General features: G+C 40.0%; 1 protein-coding gene across 19 annotated transcripts in view; it reads right to left on the bottom strand.

Annotated features, from left to right (window-relative positions):
* LOC115028126 (pleckstrin homology domain-containing family A member 5-like) overlaps positions 1 to 21,424 on the bottom strand; it is a 204,479-nt gene that overhangs the window by 163,148 nt on the left and 19,907 nt on the right. The window contains exon 4 of one of the 19 annotated variants that reach the window (XM_029461578.1): positions 851 to 945. The exons of the other annotated variants lie outside the window; for them this stretch is intronic. Coding sequence (XP_029317438.1) covers positions 942 to 945 — 4 coding nt within the window. The 3' untranslated portion in view covers positions 851 to 941. Of the gene's footprint in view, positions 1 to 850; positions 946 to 21,424 lie in introns of those variants that run through there. 19 annotated transcript variants of the gene reach the window in all.

Raw genomic sequence — 21,424 nt, 5'->3', positions numbered from 1 at the left:
TTTGTTTTGGAGACACCGGGAAGCCTTTTTGACACTATCCTGGATTCATCCTATTTTTTAAATCACACCATCAGTTCTGTCACATGGATGTTGTATTTTTACTATGTTGTTTATTCTGTACACATGTCATCTATTGCACGTCTGTCCGTCCTGGGAGAGGGTTACTTCCATTTTTCCCCTTTAATTGTGGGGTTTCTTTTAGGAAGTTTTTGCTTGTGCGATGCAAGGGTCTAAGGACAGAGGGTGTCGTATCCTGTACAGTCTGTAAAGCACATTGAGACAAATGTGTAATTTGTGATATAAATAAATTTGATTTAAAATTAACCATATTTCTCATTGGCATGAAGACTTGAGGAAAATAGCTAAATGTTAACGTCCTAAAGACAGTCAACATGCTATTGTTTAGCAGTATTAATGTTGGCCACATTTCCCATCTTAATTTACTGTGTTAAAATGCTAACATTTGCTAATTAGTGCTCAACACAAAGTACAGCTGAGGCTTATGGGAAGTATTAGTTTTGTAGATATTTGGTCATAACCCAAAGTGTCTGTTCAAGAATGCATGAAAATCCATACAATATTTAACAAGATATTTAATTCTGGATGAAAGTATTGGACCAACACTGCTTTCCTAAAGTCACGCCAGTGTCTGTTAATCCTGCTCATATATGTATCAATATCACAGGAATAGCCGTTTAGTTACAGACCGGCAGTAAGCCACACACACACACACACACACACACACACACACACACACACACACACACACACACACACACACACACACACACACACACACACAAGTAGCAACAGTGACTTGACTTTAAAAACCCATAATAAGAGCAGCAGCACTATAACAAACAAAAACCCAATTTCCTTCCCAGCATGCATCAGATCTGAGCACCTGGGCAGAACCCATTATAGTCACAAAACAAAATGTCTTACCTGGTGAGTGTGACGTAGTCATACAGCAGATGGACATGGAAAGAAAAGACAGAAGAAGACATATGTAAGCTGCCATGTTTAGCAGAAATACTAAAAAGAGTTAAAGCAACAAAATGTTGAATCACGCTTACATTAAAATACATCAAAACGTTCATACATTCCATAGTAAAAAAAAACAAAAAAAACAACAAAACTGATACAAACGATAAAACCAGTAAAATCAGATTATTGAACCAAAAATATCAACAGTAAAACTGACAAAAAATAGACCCTGTTCCAATAAAGCATTTTGAAATCAATTGAACTGAAGTTAAATGAGAGAAAATTGTTTTCCTTTTGGCAGTTTCTTTCTAAAAAAGAAAAGCATATGGACAACAAAAAAAATAATGAACCAGAATTGTTCAATATATCGAGCTTCTTAACATTCAGGCTCTCAAAATGAGCTATACTGTTCAATGGTGAGTTTTCAGGAGAAAATATGGATTTTATTTCTCTCATCTGTAACATTCTCATAGAGCATCACAGCAATATAAAAAAAGAGAGTAAATACTACAACCGACACACACCCGGCATACAAAACGTATCATGCACGTCCTATTTCCCAGCTTTGATGAGCGTCAACTCTTCAGAAATGAAACAATTTGAGCAATTTCACGACCCCGCTAATTGTTCATTTAAGTGTGTGCTATGCGTGTTGATTAATGCAACATTATGAGGCGCGTCGCAATGTGAGTATTCAGGAAAATGCTAAAAGAAGCAATAAAGCATGTCTGTTTTATCCCCCTACCACTTTGTAACATCCTCCTCAAGGTCCCCATCCAGGCCTCCATAGTGTTAAAAGAGCCAAAGCATGGATTTTGTACTTCATCAGGTTTGTTTAAAGAAATAGTTCGACATTTTGGGAAATCCACGTATCATGACAAGATCAACACCTCCGAACTCCTTCTTGTGCTTTGTACGCATTAAACCAGGGGTGTCAATTTTTTTTACCTTCTTTACTTAACCTTCTTCTTAATAGTTTCCAATTGAGTTTGTATGGTGTGGTGTGTCAGTTCAGGTGGTCATGATTACTATACAGAAATGAATGTACATTTTAAATCATTAGATCTTGACAAGTCGTCTTGATCATGAAGTAAAATACTATATTGTTCAGTTCCAGATACCTGTGACTAAATGTTTTGTTTCTTTGTAGATACACTGTGATCTGTAATGCACATGTGTAAATGATAAAATTGCACTTATGTTTCTTAAGAAATTTCAGGTTGTTCATAATGTTTTATAAAAAGAACATTGTCAGAATGTACTTTTTTGCACTAAAACAAAAAGGGAAAAATTTGGAGTTGTTGTTATTTATAGGTTATTCTGCTATGATGTTACTGGTCCGGCCCACTTGAGATCAAATTGGGCTGCATGTGGCCCCTGAACTTAAATGAGTTTGACATCCCTGGATTAAACCAATAAAATATAAAGTTTTAAACGTATTTTACAAAATGTGGAACTATTCCTTGAACCATACTTTTGGTTTGGAGTCAACGTCCCTCCCTAGTTTGGCTCAGATAAAGGTTTGGCATGCTAAAAAAAAAATTCTGTGATGACATAGGCACTAATTCTACACACTAAGCCTACATGTTTGCTGAAAAAATGAATTATAATTTATAAATCGCTCATTTTCTGACAGTCATTGTATTTCCCGCCTTTCCCCCGCAACACTTTCTTAATCTAAGCTAACGGGCCAGTGCCTGCTACATGACAAACACTTCCAAAGTGAAGGAAATCTCCAGTGTTCTCGCTATAAATCTGTAGGGTGTACGTCAATTCCTGGCTCTATGTGTACTTCAGAGAGGACGCTTGGCAGAGGAGAGGTCCAACGGAGCCAAGATTGTCTTTATATACTATAAACAGTCAACCAAGAGTACACACGCGGCGCAATAAAGCAGCAAAAAAAACCTCCTGCGAGTATAAACTCTTCTACACAATTTTGGGAGTGTGTGTGCCAATACATACAAACGGCTGAGTAGATTAAGTAAGAGAGACTAGTCATGAGCGGAGCACATTCAGAGGGAAAGCAGAGCCAGGTTTCTCTGGACGTGTGTAATATTCAAGAAGCTCTGCTGCTGCTGCTGCTGCTTTGGACAGAAAACACTCCACTCTTCTCTTATCTTCCCCTTTTCAAATATCCTGTCATCTCCTCTTCTCTAAGCTCTCCCTCTCTCCTCTTCTTTCTTATTCTCTCATGTCTCCTAGCTGCAACACTTTTTCCCAGTGACTCTTCTTCTGTAACTACTCCTCTACAAGTGACTCGAGTGTCTTCTCCCTTCCTCTCCTGGGAGAAGTACTCCTCTCCTGCCCTCTCCTCTTCTCTCCCAGCTTCAAAAATATTTTGCCTTCTTTCTATGTACTTCATCTTCTCCTCTTATGTCCTCCTCGAAAAAGACTAACTGTGGAGCAGAGTGGAGGGCTGCTGCAAACTCTCCATAAAATGTGTTATCTTAAACTTGCTCTATCTCCCAAAATCTACTCTTTTAGCTTTAAAGTGGCAGGCAGCTGACACCTCTTCTTTTTCTTCTTAAATGTTTAACTTGATGAAGTTCTCACATTTTTAACACCCCAAACATAAAATACACACCCACACGTTCGGCAGACTATTTTCTCTCGCTGCGGTTACGGAATTTGACCTAAAAGCAGGACTAAACATTTCTCTTAAAACTTGCTCCATGTGCCAAAAATGTTCACTCTTTACATCTTATTTTAAGCCAGAATGTAAACATAAAATGTACCGGTTAAGACATGCAAGTATGGAATCAAACAGACAAACAATTAAACAATTGGACCAGTGAGCTTGGAGGTGAGCAGTCTCAGCTGTGTGAGAGGGGCGCCTGTGTGTGTGTTACATTTTTTTCATCAGACGTGAATCACCAAACCCTTTTTTTGGAGGCTGGGCCAGCAAGCAGCAGCAGTAGATGCAGCAATCACACACACATTTTCTCCCACAACTGCAAATATTCTAGTTATATTTCCTGTCCTCTAATATTATCTCAAAAGCACTCATCCTCTTCTCCTTACTTCATCTTTTCCTCTCAGAGCTACTTCCGTCTGATCTTATCTTGTAATTCCTAGGGGGGGGAAATAAAATGTGTTTTTCGCTCCAGAATTAAAATTGATGTTCTCGTATTTGAATAATTCAATTTTGTAGAAAACATGTGTTACGCTATTTAATTAAACGATTAAACTGATTAAATAAGATGGCTAACAAAGGTCAAGCTGAGGCAAAGATGACTTGTAGTCCTTATTATGGTTCAAGCTCCAATCCTACCCTTCCCACAATGCAACTGGAAAGCATCTTTCATTAGACCCTCCCTGCCTGGCAAACGACGGCATCTTTTCAAACTCCGCACTTCCAGTGCATAACTCTTTTTCTGTGATGTGTTTCAACCCCGATGAAAAGCTCCCCTCCAGAGAATCAAGAGACATTGCACAGCCGTTTGTTTTCGCAAAGCAATAATAAACCGAAGTATGTCCACTAAACAAAGTACAAAGTACACATCTATGTCGAGGAGGCAAAGAAACGAAAAGGGCACACATCAGCAGCGTGTACTGCACATCAAAACACTAATTCAATAGCATGTATTACCCATTTGCAGTGGTGGACGAAGTATGCAGATCTTTAAGTGAGTAAAAGTAGCAATACTACAGTGTAGAAGTACTCAATTATAAGTAAAAAGTCATGCATTCAAAATCTTACTTAAGTAAAAGTATTATTAGCAAGTAAGTATTAGCACAAAAACATACTTGAAGTACCAAACATAGAAGTGCTATTATTATTATTATTATTATTATTATTATTATTATTATTATTATTATTATTATTATAGTATTATATTATATTACAGTAATAATATTGGATTATAATTATTGAAGCATCCGTGAGTACAGCACTTTAATGTCGCAGCTGGAGAAGTTGGGGCTGATTTTAATTACTTTTACTAATATTGCTGGGTAGCTTAATCTATAGTAATATATCATAATGAATTAGTTGATATCAAATAAATGTATTGGAGTGAAAAGTACAATATTTGCCTCCAAGATGTAGTGGAGTAGAAGTATAAAGTAGCATAAAATGGAAACACAAGTTAAATAGAAGTACCTCAAAATTGTACTGAAGTGCAGTACTTCAGTAAATGTATTTAGTCACTTTCCACCACTGCCAATTTGTGTGCACAAGTTTTAAAAAAAGTTTGTTTTACTCCAAGCAGCTTCTTAACTCTCTTCTCCAAACCTTTCAGCGCTCCACTTCTTCTTTTTTTTTTTTACCTCTTCCTCCTCCTCTCCTCACCTTTGTGCTTTTCCCCTCTGCAACACCATTGTGTCGCTGCCTACTCGCAGATTTACTCCATTATGTAAAGTCATCAGTAAAAGGGGTTCCTGTTCACAATATTTAGACACCCACACGCGAGTTCAACTCGAGAGGAATATGTAGTACTAGCAATCGAACACAAAAGGAGCAGGGAGGAGGAGGATATGGGACAGATTACAATACGGGATTCTCCTCTGAGAGAGATGAGGAGCCGGAGATAGAGGAAGAGGAGGGCATTGACACTAAGCTGACAGAGAGGAACGCTATTGTGTTGTTACACAGGCACATTTCTAATCGCTGAGCTTCGGAGCTCTTCCTTTCCTACTCTAACTCCTTTTCACCTCTTCCCATTTGTTCCTCCTCCTCTTGAATTATACAGGTTGAAACTGCGCTGCACTTAGTCTAATTCCCACGCTTTCTCCTGCAACACATGTCTCAGTAAAGTAAAAAGATCCGAGATAGAAGCACGCAGACGTGTGGCTGGATGTGACGAGATGAAGATGAGAAGACAATAAGAGGTTGGCAAAGAAGAGGAGATGTTTACCGGTGAACCTTCCTGCGTGCGTGCGTGCGTGTCAGCATATTGAATACAAACAATAGGCCAGCACTGCTGCATTCAGATTTCCTGCCAAGCACGGGCTGATCTGAAGATCATCTTTACAGAAACACTGACACATTCCACGCTACTTTTATCCTTTCTCCGCTAGATGTGTTACAACAGCTTTACTATGCTTATCCCATACCATACATTATCGCACATGCAGGCCTAGTAAGGGTGGGTGATATGAACTAAAATTGATATCACAGTATTTGTTTTTGTTTTGTTTATTTCACGGGATTACAAGAATTAAAAATAATTCACTCATTTGGCAATGTAAGAGAACATATCTTAAGAAAGACAAAGAAAAATGTGTTTATATAGGAGTGAATATAAAGTATATGCCTACATGTGTTTTGGGAGGAGAAGCCTGCCCCATAATGTACACTAATAAGTATAAATGGAATGTGATTTATTCCCAGAGTTAACAGCCATGCTGTTGTTTGGATTTGTGAGTGAACTGTATTGCTGAGCAACCTGGATCTGAAAGAATAAAAAAAAAAAAAAAAATGTTATGCAAAAAGGGTCACTTATTAGTGCTTTTCTCTCTAAAGCAGGGGTCTTCAACGTTTTTCAGGCCAAGGACCCTCAAACTTGCGTGGCGCTAATTTATTTTTGTTCACCCCTTTCCTTTCCTCCACTCTGTCTCTGACTGTAGGTGTGTGTCGGCCCCCCATCGCGAAGTACAGCGGAGGAGGGAATGTGATTTATTTATTTTAATTGCTTTATCTACAAACAATTTTGCTACCCCTCTACAGTACCTCAACCCTGTTGAAGACCTATGCTCTAAAGTGTTTAAGACCACAATTCACAAAGGAGGATCTTTATATCCTTGTTACAGTTGTAATAATAGAGCAAGGGAGTTTTGTAAATATTAATGCACTGTTTAATAAATCTGGGGATGCTAATGAGTACACCACTTACTAACGTTAGTTTTTTACGTAGGGATTTCCAGAATCATGCTATATTTATACGAGTACAGATAAAAAGATGACGAATTGTTAGATTTTAATACTGATGCATCAATGTGTAAGCATGCTGCAGCTGCTGGGGGTGGAGCTAGTCTTTAAATCAAATCAAATGTATTTCTATAGCCCAATGTCACAAATTGTACATTTGTCTCAGTGTGCTTTACAGACTGTACAGGTTACGACACCCTCTGTCCTTAGACCCTCGCATCGCACAAGAAAAACTTCCTAAAAGAAACCCCATAATTAAAGGGGGAAAAATGGAAGAAACCTCAGGGAGAGCAACTGAGGAGGGATCCCTCTCCCAGGACGGACAGACGTGCAATAGATGTCGTGTGTACAGGATAAACAACATAGTACAAATACAACATTTGGCAGAAATTATGTTGTGTTGAAAAAGAGAAAGTTTGGATGAATCCAGGAAAATGTCAAAAAAGGCTTCCCGGTGTCCAGCAGGACCAGGGCAGCAGGCGCAGCCACGATTCATGATCCTGACGTAAACTTTATCAGTGGCAACCTGCCCTATGAGAGACAGAAACTCTGATGAGTTAGTAACATACATTTACATAAATGCATACAGATAGAGAGGGAGAAGAAGAGAGAGGGAGGGGAGGAGAGAGGAAGAGAAGGAAGAGAGCAGGGAGGTGTCCCCCGGCAGTCTAAGCCTATAGCAGCATAACTAGGGGCTGATCCAGGGCAAACCTGAGTCAGCCCTAACTATAAGCTTTATCAAAAAGGAAAGTCTTTAGCCTACTCTTCAATGTGGAGAGGGTGTCTGCCTCCCGAACACAAACTGGAAGCTGGTTCCACTGGAGAGGAGCTTGATAGCTGAAGGCTCTGGCTCCCATTGTACTCTTAGAGACTCTAGGAACCACAAGTAACCCTGCAGTCTGGGAGCTTAATGCTCTAGTTGGTTTATAAGGTACTATGAGATCTTTAAGATATGCTGGAGCCTAACCATTAATTGCTTTGTAAGTCAGGAGAAGGATTTTGAATTCTATTCTGTATTTTACCGGGAGCCAGTGCAGTGCAGCTAATACAGGAGTAATATGATCCCGTTTCCTTGTTCTTGTCAATACACGTGCCGCTGCATTTTGGATCAACTGAAGAGTCTTAAGCGACTTTTTGGGACAACCTGATAACAATGAGTTGCAGTAATCCAGCCTTGAAGTAACAAATGCATGGACTAGTTTTTCTGCATCATTTTGAGACAGGATGTGTCTTATTTTTGCAATGTTACGTAGATGAAAGAAGGAAGTCCTTGAGATTTGTTTTATGTGGGAGTTAAAAGACAGATCCTGATCAAAGATGACGCCAAGATTCCTTACAGTGGTGCTGGTGGCCAAATTAATGCCATCCAGAGCTTCTATGTCATTAGAAAATGCGTTTCGGAGGCGTTTAGGGCCAAGTATAATAACTTCAGTTTTGTCTGTGTTTAACATCAAAAAGTTGCTGGACATCCAAGTTTTTATGTCCTTAAGGCATGCTTGAAGTTTAGCCAATTGATTGGTTTCATCTGGTTTAATTGATAGATATAATTGGGTATCATCCGCATAGCAATGAAAGTTTATAGAGTGGTTCCTTATAATATTGCCCAAAGGAAGCATATATAAGGTGAATAGAATCGGTCCAAGTACAGAACCCTGCGGAACTCCAAGACTGACTTTGGCTGTCATGGAGGATTTATCGTTAACACATACAAATTGAGATCGCTCAGATAAATAGGACTTGAACCAGCTTAGTGCGGTTCCTTTTATGCCAACACAATGTTCCAGTCTCTGTAGTAGAATGTCATGATCAACAGTGTCGAAAGCAGCACTGAGGTCTAACAAGACAAGAACAGAGACAAGTCCTCATTGGTCATTGGTAACTTTTACCAGTGCCGTCTCTGTGCTATGATGAACTCTAAATCCAAATGGAAAAACCTCAAATAAACTATTATTATATTAAAAAAAAATCACATAACTGTTTTGCAACTGTTACTACTTTATATACAGTTAGTTTAGTTCAGTGGTTTCAAACCTAAGGGGCCAGGTCACGGCATACATCTGCAGGATCAGGAGATGATTAACGGGGGAGGAAAGAAAAAATTCAATTCTGATAGGCTTACACAAATATCTTTTCTTATACATTTTTCAACGTTTGGTTTCATGTTTGCAGCTAATGCTAGAACTGATAAACACAGCGTCTCTTACTATAGCGTGCCCTGCATCACGTGGCCAAATCGTGCCATGTGACGGTTTGCTAAGCAATGATTGGACAATTGATAACATATCGTAACAAAAACAAGTGATAACTTATGGAAACAACACAGTAGAAATTCTGATCTTATCACAAAAACAACTTTCCTCCAGAGAACATGCGTGTTTTGTCCACATAATGAAACGGCAACAACACATTTTTACTGGGTCATCGTTGCCCTTGTTCCGAACAGCACCTCGCTGCACCGACTCATTTTTCAAATCCAGTGTGTGGTACATAACCTGCAGGTCCATGCACTTTGTCACTAAAGGTTGTCCTTGTTAAAAATAATTTATACAAGGTGACAAGGTGAAATCATTTGTTCCCAGCGGCGGGGGGAAGAGCAGAGCGGCGCTCTCTCCCACTGTAAATCAGCCTGGAAGTGTCTGAACGCAGTTAATCTGCGCAGAGATGGGATGACAGGATTTTAAAAATGCTCTGTCAAAAATTATAAATGGATTAGTGTGTCTTACACATGAAATGGTGAATATTATAGCAAGAAACATGATGGGCGTCAACGTACTGAAGTGCTGAGCTCTCCGCTCATGTGTGTGTGTGGCAAACTGTTAATTACGTTCAATTAAATAAATTGAGTTTGACTGAATGATCACCTGCTTGTGCATACATGTGTGCGTGTGTGTGTGTGTGTGTGTGTGTGGACACATGTGGGTGGTGTTATGTCCTTTGCAACACCTAAATATTTTTAACAGAACTCTGCTCTGCCCGCCGGTGTGTTACGTGTTTGGACTGCAGCACGACTGGCCACTTGTTAAACATTCAGTTTTCAACAAGTCATGAATGTTTCATGAAGAACAAACGGAGAAAACCTAACTGCAACGGGATGTTGTTACAGAAGAAGAAACGGAATGAATAAGTATTCACTCATGTGGCCAGTGTATATGACTGGGGATTAGTAGCCTCTGTGTGGTCAAGACTACAGTTCCCATCATGCTTTTTTCATGGTGTGATGATTTTTTGACTATGGCTATGGATATACTGCATCTGATTCTGTTAACAACCTGGGCTATACACTACAGGTTGCTGCTATCGACCTAGTGTCTTTACATCATTTCACAGCAGGTTTGTAGTTTAAAATGAAGATAATTAGCAATGCGACAAGATTTATATACAATATAGGGCTAAACAATTATATACGAATAATTTTGATCAAAATCGCCTACTGAAATTTTTAAATCCAAGAGGCTTAATATCTGTTAAAAGGCGAAATATATTTCAAAATACCATTTGAAATAAAAACGTGTCACACTACAGAGATGTCCCGAGCTACACGTCATAGAATTAGAAAATATTTTTAGTTTGGTGCAGATCACCGCAAAAAAAGTCACACTATAATAATTTTAATGTTTTTCAATCAAAATGAGAATATTGATGTAATTAATTTAGCAAATCATATCGCAATTGCAAAATCAAAATGATCGCAATTAGATATTTTTTGCTTAAGAAAATGTTGGAACTCCAAAGATCCAATATTCATGCCCACTTTCCGCAGTTATTTGCCAGCTGTGTGGAGGTGAGAGCGAGCAGATTTATTTTGCCATTCTTGTCGCTAATTGCTTCTCATGTGAGCAGATGAACTGAAGTTGCATTGGTTTCCCCATTTGTAGGACTCATTGCTTCTCAGCCCTCTCTATGAACTCAGGCTCTTCACCCTACATTCCTACGTTTCTGTCCACTCTCATGAAGCCAAAACGTGAATAATGCGATTCCCGCCCTTACAGCTGTCCCTCCTTCTTCAATCTCCCTCGTCACTCTATTCTAGGTGCTTGTCTGCCGAATAAAGCAGAAAGAGCATTAAAATAATCAGTAACTGGGCAGCGATGGAGGTATTTGTGTTCTTGCCCATGTCCACACACTTAGACCTATCTGCACTGGCCCAACACTGCTCCGCTAACTTCATCCGATTTATGGCTTTAGTCTGTGGCAGGGGAACACTTGGCAGCTGGGAGTACAATGCTCCATAACACGGGCTCCACATCATCCACTTAGGGTGTGTGTGTGTGTGTGTGTGTGTGTGTGGAGGGAGAGATTTGTGGTGTGTGTGTGTGTGTGTGTGTGTGTGTGTGTGTGTGTGTGTGTCAAACTGGAAGCCAGAGGAAAAACTTTACTTTTGTGACACTGAAGAGGCCTGCACACTGACCGCTACAGCTGCTCAGTTTAACTGCTGACTATCTAAGCCAGTGGTTCTTAACCTTATTGGAGGTACTGAACCCTGCAAGCTTCATCAGTGCATTCGCCGAACCCTTCGTAATTGGAAAAATAAAATATGATTTCTTCAAAACATAGGTATATATTTTATTAGTGCACAAAATGAACCATACATCAGTTGCACACAAAATCACTGTGTTCAACGAACAAAACCAACAAAACATGAATTTCACACAAAAACATAACTCAATGAATATTTACTGTCAATCAATGTGACTTTTGCTGTTGCCTTTCAGATACAAGTTCAGAAATGCCCGGCTTCACCTTGGCAAGTGCCACTCTCATATCATTTTCGCGACAACGTCTGTTCCTTTTCTTAGTTTTCATGTCTACTATCCTCGAAAAGGATTGCTCGCAAAGATACGTTGTAACAAACGGTATGAGTATCTCAAGGGCTTTCTTAGCAATAAGAGGGTATGGTACGATTTGGTGACACCAAAACGTTGAGAGCATTGTTGTTCTGAAGAGTTGCTGTTGAAGCTGGCTCTGCTGAAGTTCAATGATTTCGTCGAGGTATTCATCGTTGACATCTGCTGTCGCAACACTAAACGTGAACGTCTGTCTCACCCATGCTGGATACGACTCTCTGGTGGGGAAGTATCCGTCGAGAGACTTTGCGAGCACCTTTCCCCGGGATAACCACCGAACGTTAGAATCGTACAGAAGTACCTCGAATTCAGAGCCCATTTCCTTATACAGCTCTTTGAAGATGCAGTGCTTCATAGCACTATTTCGCACGTAGTTCACACATTCAACTGCAATTTTTAAAACTTCTGCCAGTTTTGGATGAAAGATTTTTGTTGCCAATGCATGCCTGTGCAGAACACAGTGTGTAACAATGATGTGTGGTGCATCGGATTTCACCAGTGCTCCAAAACCAGAGTGTCGTCCCAGCATGACTGGAGCTCCATCCAAACAAACTGCAGAAACCATATTCCACGAAAGATCGTTGTCTCTGAAGAAGTCATCCACGAGTTTCTTCACATCGACTGCCTTGGTTGTTGTTGTAAGAGGCTTACAAAATAAAAAATCTTCCTTTATCACGTCGTCTTTCACATAGCGCATGAATACAACAAGCGTCGGTGGTCTCGTCTAGTTGGAGGCTGAATTTTGCTGGGCTTGAAATCAGATCTGCAACTACTTGAGCCAAGATGTCATCGCTCATGTCGTCTATTCTGCTGCTGATAGTGTCATTTGAAAGAAGAATTTGGGATAACTTATCTTCAGCTGGTATTACAAGTGTTTCACCAATGGTGTCTGGTTTGCCCTGCTTTGGTACGCAACTTCGTACGATGCTGTGAGAATCAGTTTGTCGATGGGTAGAAAGCCGAGAACAGGCAGAGTAGCCTTTTCATCGAATCTGGCTCTCTTCACCTTGAATTCAGCGAGCGTTGTGTTCTTGTATTTCCCATCTCCATGCAGCTTTAGGAAGTGTTCCTTTAGTTTTGCCGGTGCTAGACTAGAATTGCTCAACTTGGCATTGCAAATCATGCATTGAGGACGCTGACTCCCATCACGTTCCTTTATACACGTGAATCCATATTGTACGTATTCGTCCAACCACTTACTTTTTTTGCTCGACATAGTTAGTATGAAGGGATTGAAATATTAAAAGAAAATCACAAATGACGTACAATCACAACAGCCACAAGTCGACTACTGAGCGCACCAAGTTCCCTGCAGCACAGATATAAAGGCCAAGCAATGTGGCGTGATCAGCTGCAGCCAATGATGGCCAAGCGGAGCGTGACGTCACGAATAATATGGGTGGGATGAATTTATTTTGTGTAACACATTTTTACTAAGCAACTAAATATTTGTAATCTAATACGGTGAAGAAAAATTGTGTGTTACCAAATTGTCGGCAGCTAATTTTTTGACGGCCCGACATTGCTAGTGTGAACGGAGCTATACTGTGTGTGTCTTGACCCCTGCCGAACCCCTGAAAGTGACTCGACCCTAACCCCTGGGGTTCGATCGAACCCAGCTTAAGAACCACTGATCTAAGCAGTCACGCACAAAAAAAGAGGCAACTTTTGTGTTTTCACAAGCCTGTTTGTGCTTCCATCTCCTGCTTTTAAATTCATAATCATAAACCAAACATAAGCCTCCTTTAACTCCAGAGCAGCAGGCTCACCTCAAAAATCCTATTCATGTTATCCATTTGTTTGTTTTGAACACACAAACATGCGCATACACACACACATACATACACACAATGAAAAGCTCAGCTCTCCAAACCCAGATTGAGAACATTAGCGTAGTGAGAAAGGCCCTGGCAGCTGCCCGTGTGGATTGAGAGAATTTCATAAACTTGGCACAGAACAACTCAGATCCCCTCCATCATTGTAATCCTGGGCAGCCTCTGTACTAGATTACCTATTCATCCAGCCTGCAGTATGATCCTGGCGAAGAGAAGAGAGAGGGCGCAGTACCATCCCCAAGGCACATGGGAGCTGTCATGTGGATTACCCTGTCAGCCTGCTGCTGCAGGACTTTGGTTGTAAAGTTTATTATTATTTTTTTTTAAATCCTTCAGCAGAAACAAAGTATTAGGGACACTATTAGTGGCAGGGTTTTATTTATTCAGTTTGTTTTTTTGTTAATAAAGTTGTAAATTAAAAGAAAAAATTCCAATATTATAAGAATAAACCTTATAAGATTAAGTTATATTTAGAACAATTATTGTCTTGTGTTGTTAAGATCAGTAAAGCTATGGTGTCCATATATACAATTACTATTTTTCCTTGACGTTAAAGCTTCAATGTGTAGGACATGCCAGAACTTAACATAAAAAAAATGAACTAACATTATCAACAGAGTGTGAAAAGGTAACAGTGTTGACGTCAAAGACATCTATGTGTTGTGTGGCGGAAATATCTACTGAAGATAGCATGCTTAACTGACTAGCCCCGGCTGGTCCCGTCTTGTAATACCACTTTTTCCTCTAGAGGTGATAGTGAGTCAGATGACGTCAGACCAGAACGTCTAGTATGATTGGTTGGTCAATATTACAGTGATTAGCAGTGAGAATCCAAGCCTCTCTGCTGCTGGGAATATACTCTATATAATCCCCCTGACACAAAGAGAGCGATGGCAGCACCCTGTGTTTTATTCGTTTCTTTAACTCCCTCCATCTATCTGGGAGAAGAAGCTGGAGACAGCGAGCGCGAGCAGATGGCAGAGGAAGCACAGCCACAACCAACACAGCAGAAAAGTCCAACTTTCTCTCCAACCAGCGAGCATTAATCACACATTGCCTCGTGCCGACTTGTACTGCGACCAATCAGCCTCTCTGTGAAAGCAATAACGGCACACTGCAACACACCGCAGGGTGCTAAAAGGGTGGAGGCGAGGGGAGGGGAAGCCAGATGGGACACTTAGGGAATTACTTCAAGCAAGTTTGAAAGAATTTACTCACGAATGTGTGTGCATGTGCATTTGTGTGTGCATGTGTTTGTGTGTCAGAGGTGACCAGACAGCTTCATGAACTGTGTTAACATTTGGCTCCCGCAAACTCTGAATCTTGTTTGTGTGTTTGTTGTATAGCATCAGCTGTCACTTTTTTATAAGTCATTACTAAGTACTTCATCATGAAATAATGAAATAAAACTTAAAACTTAAAACTATTTCAAAAAAAGTTGTGGGCGGAGCTGCTGATTCCAGATATACAGTATTTCTGCACTATAAATTCCCAACTTATATTATTGTAATCGTATCGTCAATTCTCCCAATTCCAACAACGTATTTGTGATCCTGATTGCCTCATGGATAGTCTCAATTAATTTAACATAGTTTCTAAAAAATAAATATTCATCAGAGGCTCATGGGCACTAAATACCCATGAGCCTCAGCCGTTGCTTTGATTGAGAAGCGACTGAGAGGCAAAAATCTAACCACTGTGGCAGCTGAAGGAATGTCTTGTAAAGCCATGGTCTTACATGTAAAGTCAAACCCTAACCCTAACCCTGTGTAACCAGTCAGCCAAATCCAACATACATACCCAACCCTCGGCTGTAAAACAAAAAACTGGGTTTGAACTTCTCTGTCAGCATCTTATTTCTATTCTTTTTTACACACCTACTTTTCATGTGAAGAACTGACCGCAGCATTATGAATGTCGAAACATCAGCTGATTATTTATTAATACTTCTGCTCACCATTAGTCTCATATGCAACAGCATCTTAAACTCTGTGATTGTTTCTTATTGAAACGCACCTTGGAAGTAATTCTCTCGGTTTTATGCACACAGCTTTGGATCTTTGACCATATACATGGAATCGGAGTTTCGGCTTCCGGTGGAATCGCAATGCATGCTGGTGTGGCGGGCCTAGAATAGTGAGCACCAACTCTACAAGGGCCGCCATATTGGATTTCTTCTCTAAGTGTTTACATTGTATTTAGCTTATTCTTCAAGCGTGTTTTTACTTTTGGGGTTTGATTTGTAAACAAACCTACTACTCTACAATGAGTTCTGAACTCCTTTCTTATGATGAGGTTCAGATGTGGAAAGTCGAAGCTTTGAAAGAATTTTGCCGCAAGCGGAATTTAAAGGTTTCAGGAACAAAACTGGAGCTTATTGCCAGGGTGTTTGCTGCATCAGAGACGGGCATTGACGAGCAACCAACAGCTAACGAAAGAATTTCAATCACAGAAAAAGAAAAGACTAAGCTTTTGGTTATGCCGAGTGGCGTTTCAGTGCCTGTTCCCTTGACATTGCTGGATGGCTGGGTCAATGAAAACAACAGCATGACTTCTTGGCCGCCGATATACTCAGCGATATAACATTATTTTTAATGTCTGACCACCCAGGGAACGATGTCGAGTTTCATAAACGAACTTTGAACGAATACAAAGAAGGCAAAGCATTTAGACAGTTTGACTCTGGCTGGTTGAAACAAATATCTTTCAATCCTCTCGCAGATTCTGAGTATTGCTTTTTGAAAGCAAAATGTACTCATTCAATGAAAGTTTCCCATACGCCACATTCGGCATGGATCTGCGCAGTCAAGAAAACTGGCGATATCATAAGTGTCATGAGCCCTCTCTCTGCCTGGTAACACCACTAATTGTCTGATTACCTCCACCTGTCTCTGCTCTGCTCCACCCTCGTTAACCTACCAGCTGCACTGCATTTACCACTAATCATGCCCTGTATAGAAAGCCCTATTTTTCAGTCCACACTTGTCAGATCATCTGCAAGCCTACATCGGAAATCCTGCCTGCCTGCCTGCCTGCCTACCTGTCTGTCTGTCTGTCTGTCTGTCTGCTTTCAACTCTGACTCCTGATCTGTGATCTGTTACTACTACTCTGATCTCCAGCCCCGGTAAACCCGACTTGCCTTCCGCCTTACGACTACGAGGTGTGTGTGTGTGTGTGTGTGTGTGTGTGTGTGTGTGTGTGTGTGTGTGTGTGTGTGTGTGTGTGTGTGTGTGTGTGTGTGTGTGTGTGTGTGTGTGTGTGTGTGTGTGTGTGTGTGTGTGTGTGTGTGTGTGTGTGTGTGTGTGTGTGTGTGTGTGTGTGTGTGTCAAAATTGTGCTCCTGGGTCCTCGTCTGTCTGTCCTGACAATAAGTGCTTATTGCAGTTGTGTTGCAGGGTAAGCTATTATAAATATATACGTAACTTGTGTTTGTTAATTATTATAAAACTCATATGATGATTTGGGGTTTGACACATACCCCAGGTCGAGTTCAGGATCAGGGAATTCATTTGTTGGTTTTCCTTGCATGAAATGCTCACTGCAAATCCACAAAGATTTCTTGGGCTCCCAAGACTTCCCATTGTAATCCTGTCTCTTTACAGCTTTGGTCCATGCTAGCCTTCTATCATTGTTCTTTACTGCTGTTGGAAATGGAAATAGTTCGAACAGGGGTTTGCAGTCGCAATTTTTAATCAAACGAGTGCAATCAAGTGCAACCATTTATTTAGCTTTCTCCCACTGTTTGAACATCCTTTCACCACACAATTTCGGTGTCCAAATCCCATAACTAGAAGAGCGATAATTACACACTAAAAACTAGCCAAATACAATGTAAACACGCTTGAAGAATAAGCTCAATACAATGTAAACGCATAGAGAAGAAATCCAATATGGTGGTGCTCACTTTTCTAGGCTTGCCACACCAGCATGCATTGCGATTGCACCGGAAGCCCGAAACTCCGATTCCGTCTATTTTAACACAGTTGTACACAGTGTATAACTCTTCTCCTGCAGGTCATAAGGTAAAGAATGTGTATGTAAAGTTAATAAAGCTATCAAATAAAACATAAGTTAGACAAGTACATGCACATGGATACACTTAAAGACCTACTGACGTGCATAGTATCAAAGCATGTAAAAAAGAAGAAAATACTTTGATTTCCAAACCGAATAATGATACGTTCACTGTTATTAACAACCAGCCCCACACAGACACTCCTGCTCCTTCCATTCCTATAAAAACCCAGACAATGCAACTCTTGCATAAGGCCGGGAGTGTTGGTTGAATCAGTACATTTTCCTGCCAGTAATGCTAAGTCAGAGCTCAGAACACAAGCTCCTGCTGTCACACTGGCTGCCTCAGACAATCAGGCATGATGACACATGACTGTCTGCATAAGTAACGACACAGCTAAGGCTGCTGACTCTTCATCATCCACACACACACCCTTTATAATAATCAAAATGTTGTTACTGTTTACTGCCAGGATGACTGTGGTGAGTGCACCGGGTGTGTTGTTTGGGAGGTTGACGAAACAGTGCTTGATCAGCGAAAAAAATACAAGTTTGCAAGTTTCTGCAGGTCGTATTTAAGTGTCATAAAAAACTGTGAAAGTTAAGAGCATAAAAACTCAATTTGATAACAGCTTTTTCTGAGAACATCTTTAGACTTCTTATAATTGACAGTAATTATAAAAAAGGAGCAGATCAGGGTGGATGTTTTGGCACAAAAGCACAGAACTCTGAGGGGTCAAGGTTTAACCCTTGGTTAAGGTTAGTGAAATACTCTGGTTTGGTGAAATATAGAAAAAGCCAACTTGTCCATCTTGTGCTCCGATGTGCTGTTGAATTTCAATATTTCAGTCAGCCAACTCTTGTGGCATTAGATATTATTTCAATGTATTGAAATTGGGTTACTAGAAGATTCACGTGTCACCAGAATCCAGGTAAAAAAAGGGATTTCTCTGCGCCAAAATTTAACCAATTTGCAACATGCCTCCCTAGATGACGTTATCGTCCATAGCAGCAACTGAGGGCAGCGTATGTGGCAGGTGGCCGTGGTATTCAAGTCCGGTCTCACGGCCACAGTGTGTGTGCAGATGGGTGGAAGGGGGTTTGGTAAATGGGATAGCACTTGGGCAGAGGACTGGTTCGCCTCCAGTTAAATAAGACAGCAGCAGATACAGCACTGAGGGCATTCTTGGAACTTGGAACGGCTATTGCGGTGCACAGAGCGATACTACACATAGTATTACAATATAATTAAAGGGGAACTGCACAGCTTTTTACAGATCAAGAGTGGTATTACAAGACTGGACGGAGCAGCGCTTGTCAGTTAGCATGCTAATGTCAGCAGATATCTCTGCAATGCAATACATAGATGTCTCAGACATAACATCGACACTTATCTCTTCACATTGGGTTGATCATTTTAGTTCTTTTATTTAATGTTTTAAGTTTACATTCTGGCATATCTTACACATTGAACCTTGAATTAAACTATTTTTGATAAATCAATTAATTGTTTAAGTTATGTATCAAGCAATAGCAACAAATATTCTCTGGATTTGTTTGAAAAATGTAAAGATTTGCTGGTTTTCTCTCAATGCAAACTGAATATATTTGGGTTTAAAACTGCTGTCAGACAAAAAGCAGTTTGTAGATGTCTCCTTAGCTGTGGGCAATTGTAATGAGCTTTTTTTCACTATTTAATGGCATCTTAAAAGTAAACCATTAAGAGACTACAAATGAATTGTTAATGAAAATATATGCTAGTTGTGGCCCTAGTTGAGATAAAATAGTTTTACTTGGGGAGAATTAAGCACGGCCTGTTAACTACTGCCTGTATACTCCTCATTCACCCCAGGAGTAGCTTGAAAATGTTGCTGGGAAGAGAGAGGCAAGCCTGCTGACAATGCGAACCAGCCGTGAATAAGTAGGAGGAAAGAAATGGATGGAATAATCATGAGAAACCTTAAACCAACCTTTGTTGCTCAGCTTTGTTAAAACACTAAAACATTATGGAGGGTGAAAGTTTCTTTGGGGAATAATTAATGACGGCTGAACAATCTACTCATGAATACTGCGAGATACAACAGAAGTGGATATTGAGTTAAGATTATTTTCTCAAACTTTATCTTTAATGATTAAAAAATTATTCCATGTATACCAATAGATTCCTATCACATTCTGCAGTAAAGTAAAAACTATACAGCAGTAGGCCAACAGACCAAATCCAAGCTGTACGGGAGGATAATCCTTGGCTGAGAATGCACTCTGTGAGACACTTGTCCAAACACTTATCACTAGGTGACAAATCAGTTTTATTAGTCAGTTTTTGTGTGGAGAACACTGAGCAGCAAACTGCGAGACGGACCTCTGAAGTTCCACATGGACCTCCTCTCCTCCCTCCTCCCGTGTTCTCAGGGTCTGCGACGTTTCAAAATCCAATTGGTTTTATCAGTTGAGAAAGAAATTTAGAAAAAATGTTTTCGATTGGGGCAAGGAAAGCAGATAAGGGGAAAAGAAATCTGTATGTCAATGTTTCGGCTTTCTATTTGCTTCTTCTTTATCTGTTAATCCAACTCTGCACTCGTCTCCTATTGTGCTCCCTCGTGACTTGTCTTTGTTACAATGACCTCCAGTCTGGGACCTGTCATATGCACACAAAACATGTAAATTATGGTAATTCCATGGGGCGCAGGTATAGGCACAAACATACCCTATAATCATATACTACACACAGCCCTACAATGAAAACAATGGAGGATCCCAGGAGAGGTCATTCAAAGTCATCTGTCAATAAAGACTGATTTAGACTGCTTCAAATGGGATTATTAGATTATTAATTTATGTCTGTTTAAGATTTATTCATCAACAGCCACCATGAACAAATTATTCAGCTCTATTTAAAACTTCAACGTTGCTTTGTAGCAGCGCAGACGTCAGGCTGTCTATGTGTCCTGATGTTTTCCTGCTGATCAGGAGGGATGAAAGATTTATTTTAATCTGTTCGTACAACTTCCAACATTTTCCTCGGTTTAATTCGGGTTTGGGACCTTTAGTCATACCAGTCTCTTCTCCTGACCAGAAAATGCCATTAAAGTCAACAGCAACGTGTCTTTCCATAAGTAGTGTCCATGATACAACAGTTTTCATTTGATCTACTTTCAACTAAAGAAATGGTCTATATTAAAACTGTTAAAACAGTGTCCTGAGAATGGTTAAGTAATGACATTGACACTGGAAAGAGATGACGCTGTTAAAATCTTAAAATTCTGTTTGCCTCCATTGTATTGAGGTGGAGACAGATATCCCAAAAAAACTTGGACAAACTAGAATTACCGCCTCGTGAATGTATACCTCCACCGAGCAGTCAAGTTGCAGTTTGCATCCATGTTTGTCCAAAATGTCATCACTTCATCATTTTTATCCTATTAAGATATTTGTGTGAAATTGTCATAATTAGCATATGAATTCTTGAGTCAGGTCACAGTGACCTTTGACTTGACCACCAAATTCTAAAATCAGTTAATTTAGTCCAATGTGGATGTTTGTGCCAAATTTGTTGAAATTCCCTCAAGGCGTTTATTTCGGTCACAAGAATGTTGAGCTGTCGCGCCACAGGAGCGGAGTCATAATAAATAAAACAAACTATCTGCATTGCTAGATACCATGAGAGGAAGGTCGTTGTTGTTTTTAGGGGAAATAAACCTTTATACTATCAACATATTCACATTTTTACAAGAAGATGTGATAAATTTTCTCAAATGTGTGTACTTTTATAAATTCATATCAGTTGGAGGATTTCTTCTGGAATAAAAACACACCTACAGCACACACATTCACACTCAACGTCTGACCTTCCTTAAAAGTGAGAGGCTGAGACA

Source organism: Cottoperca gobio, chromosome 23 (genome assembly GCF_900634415.1).
Source record: "Cottoperca gobio chromosome 23, fCotGob3.1, whole genome shotgun sequence".
NCBI classification, from domain to species: Eukaryota; Metazoa; Chordata; class Actinopteri; order Perciformes; family Bovichtidae; genus Cottoperca; species Cottoperca gobio.
This window is presented reverse-complemented; position numbering and strand designations above follow the sequence as displayed.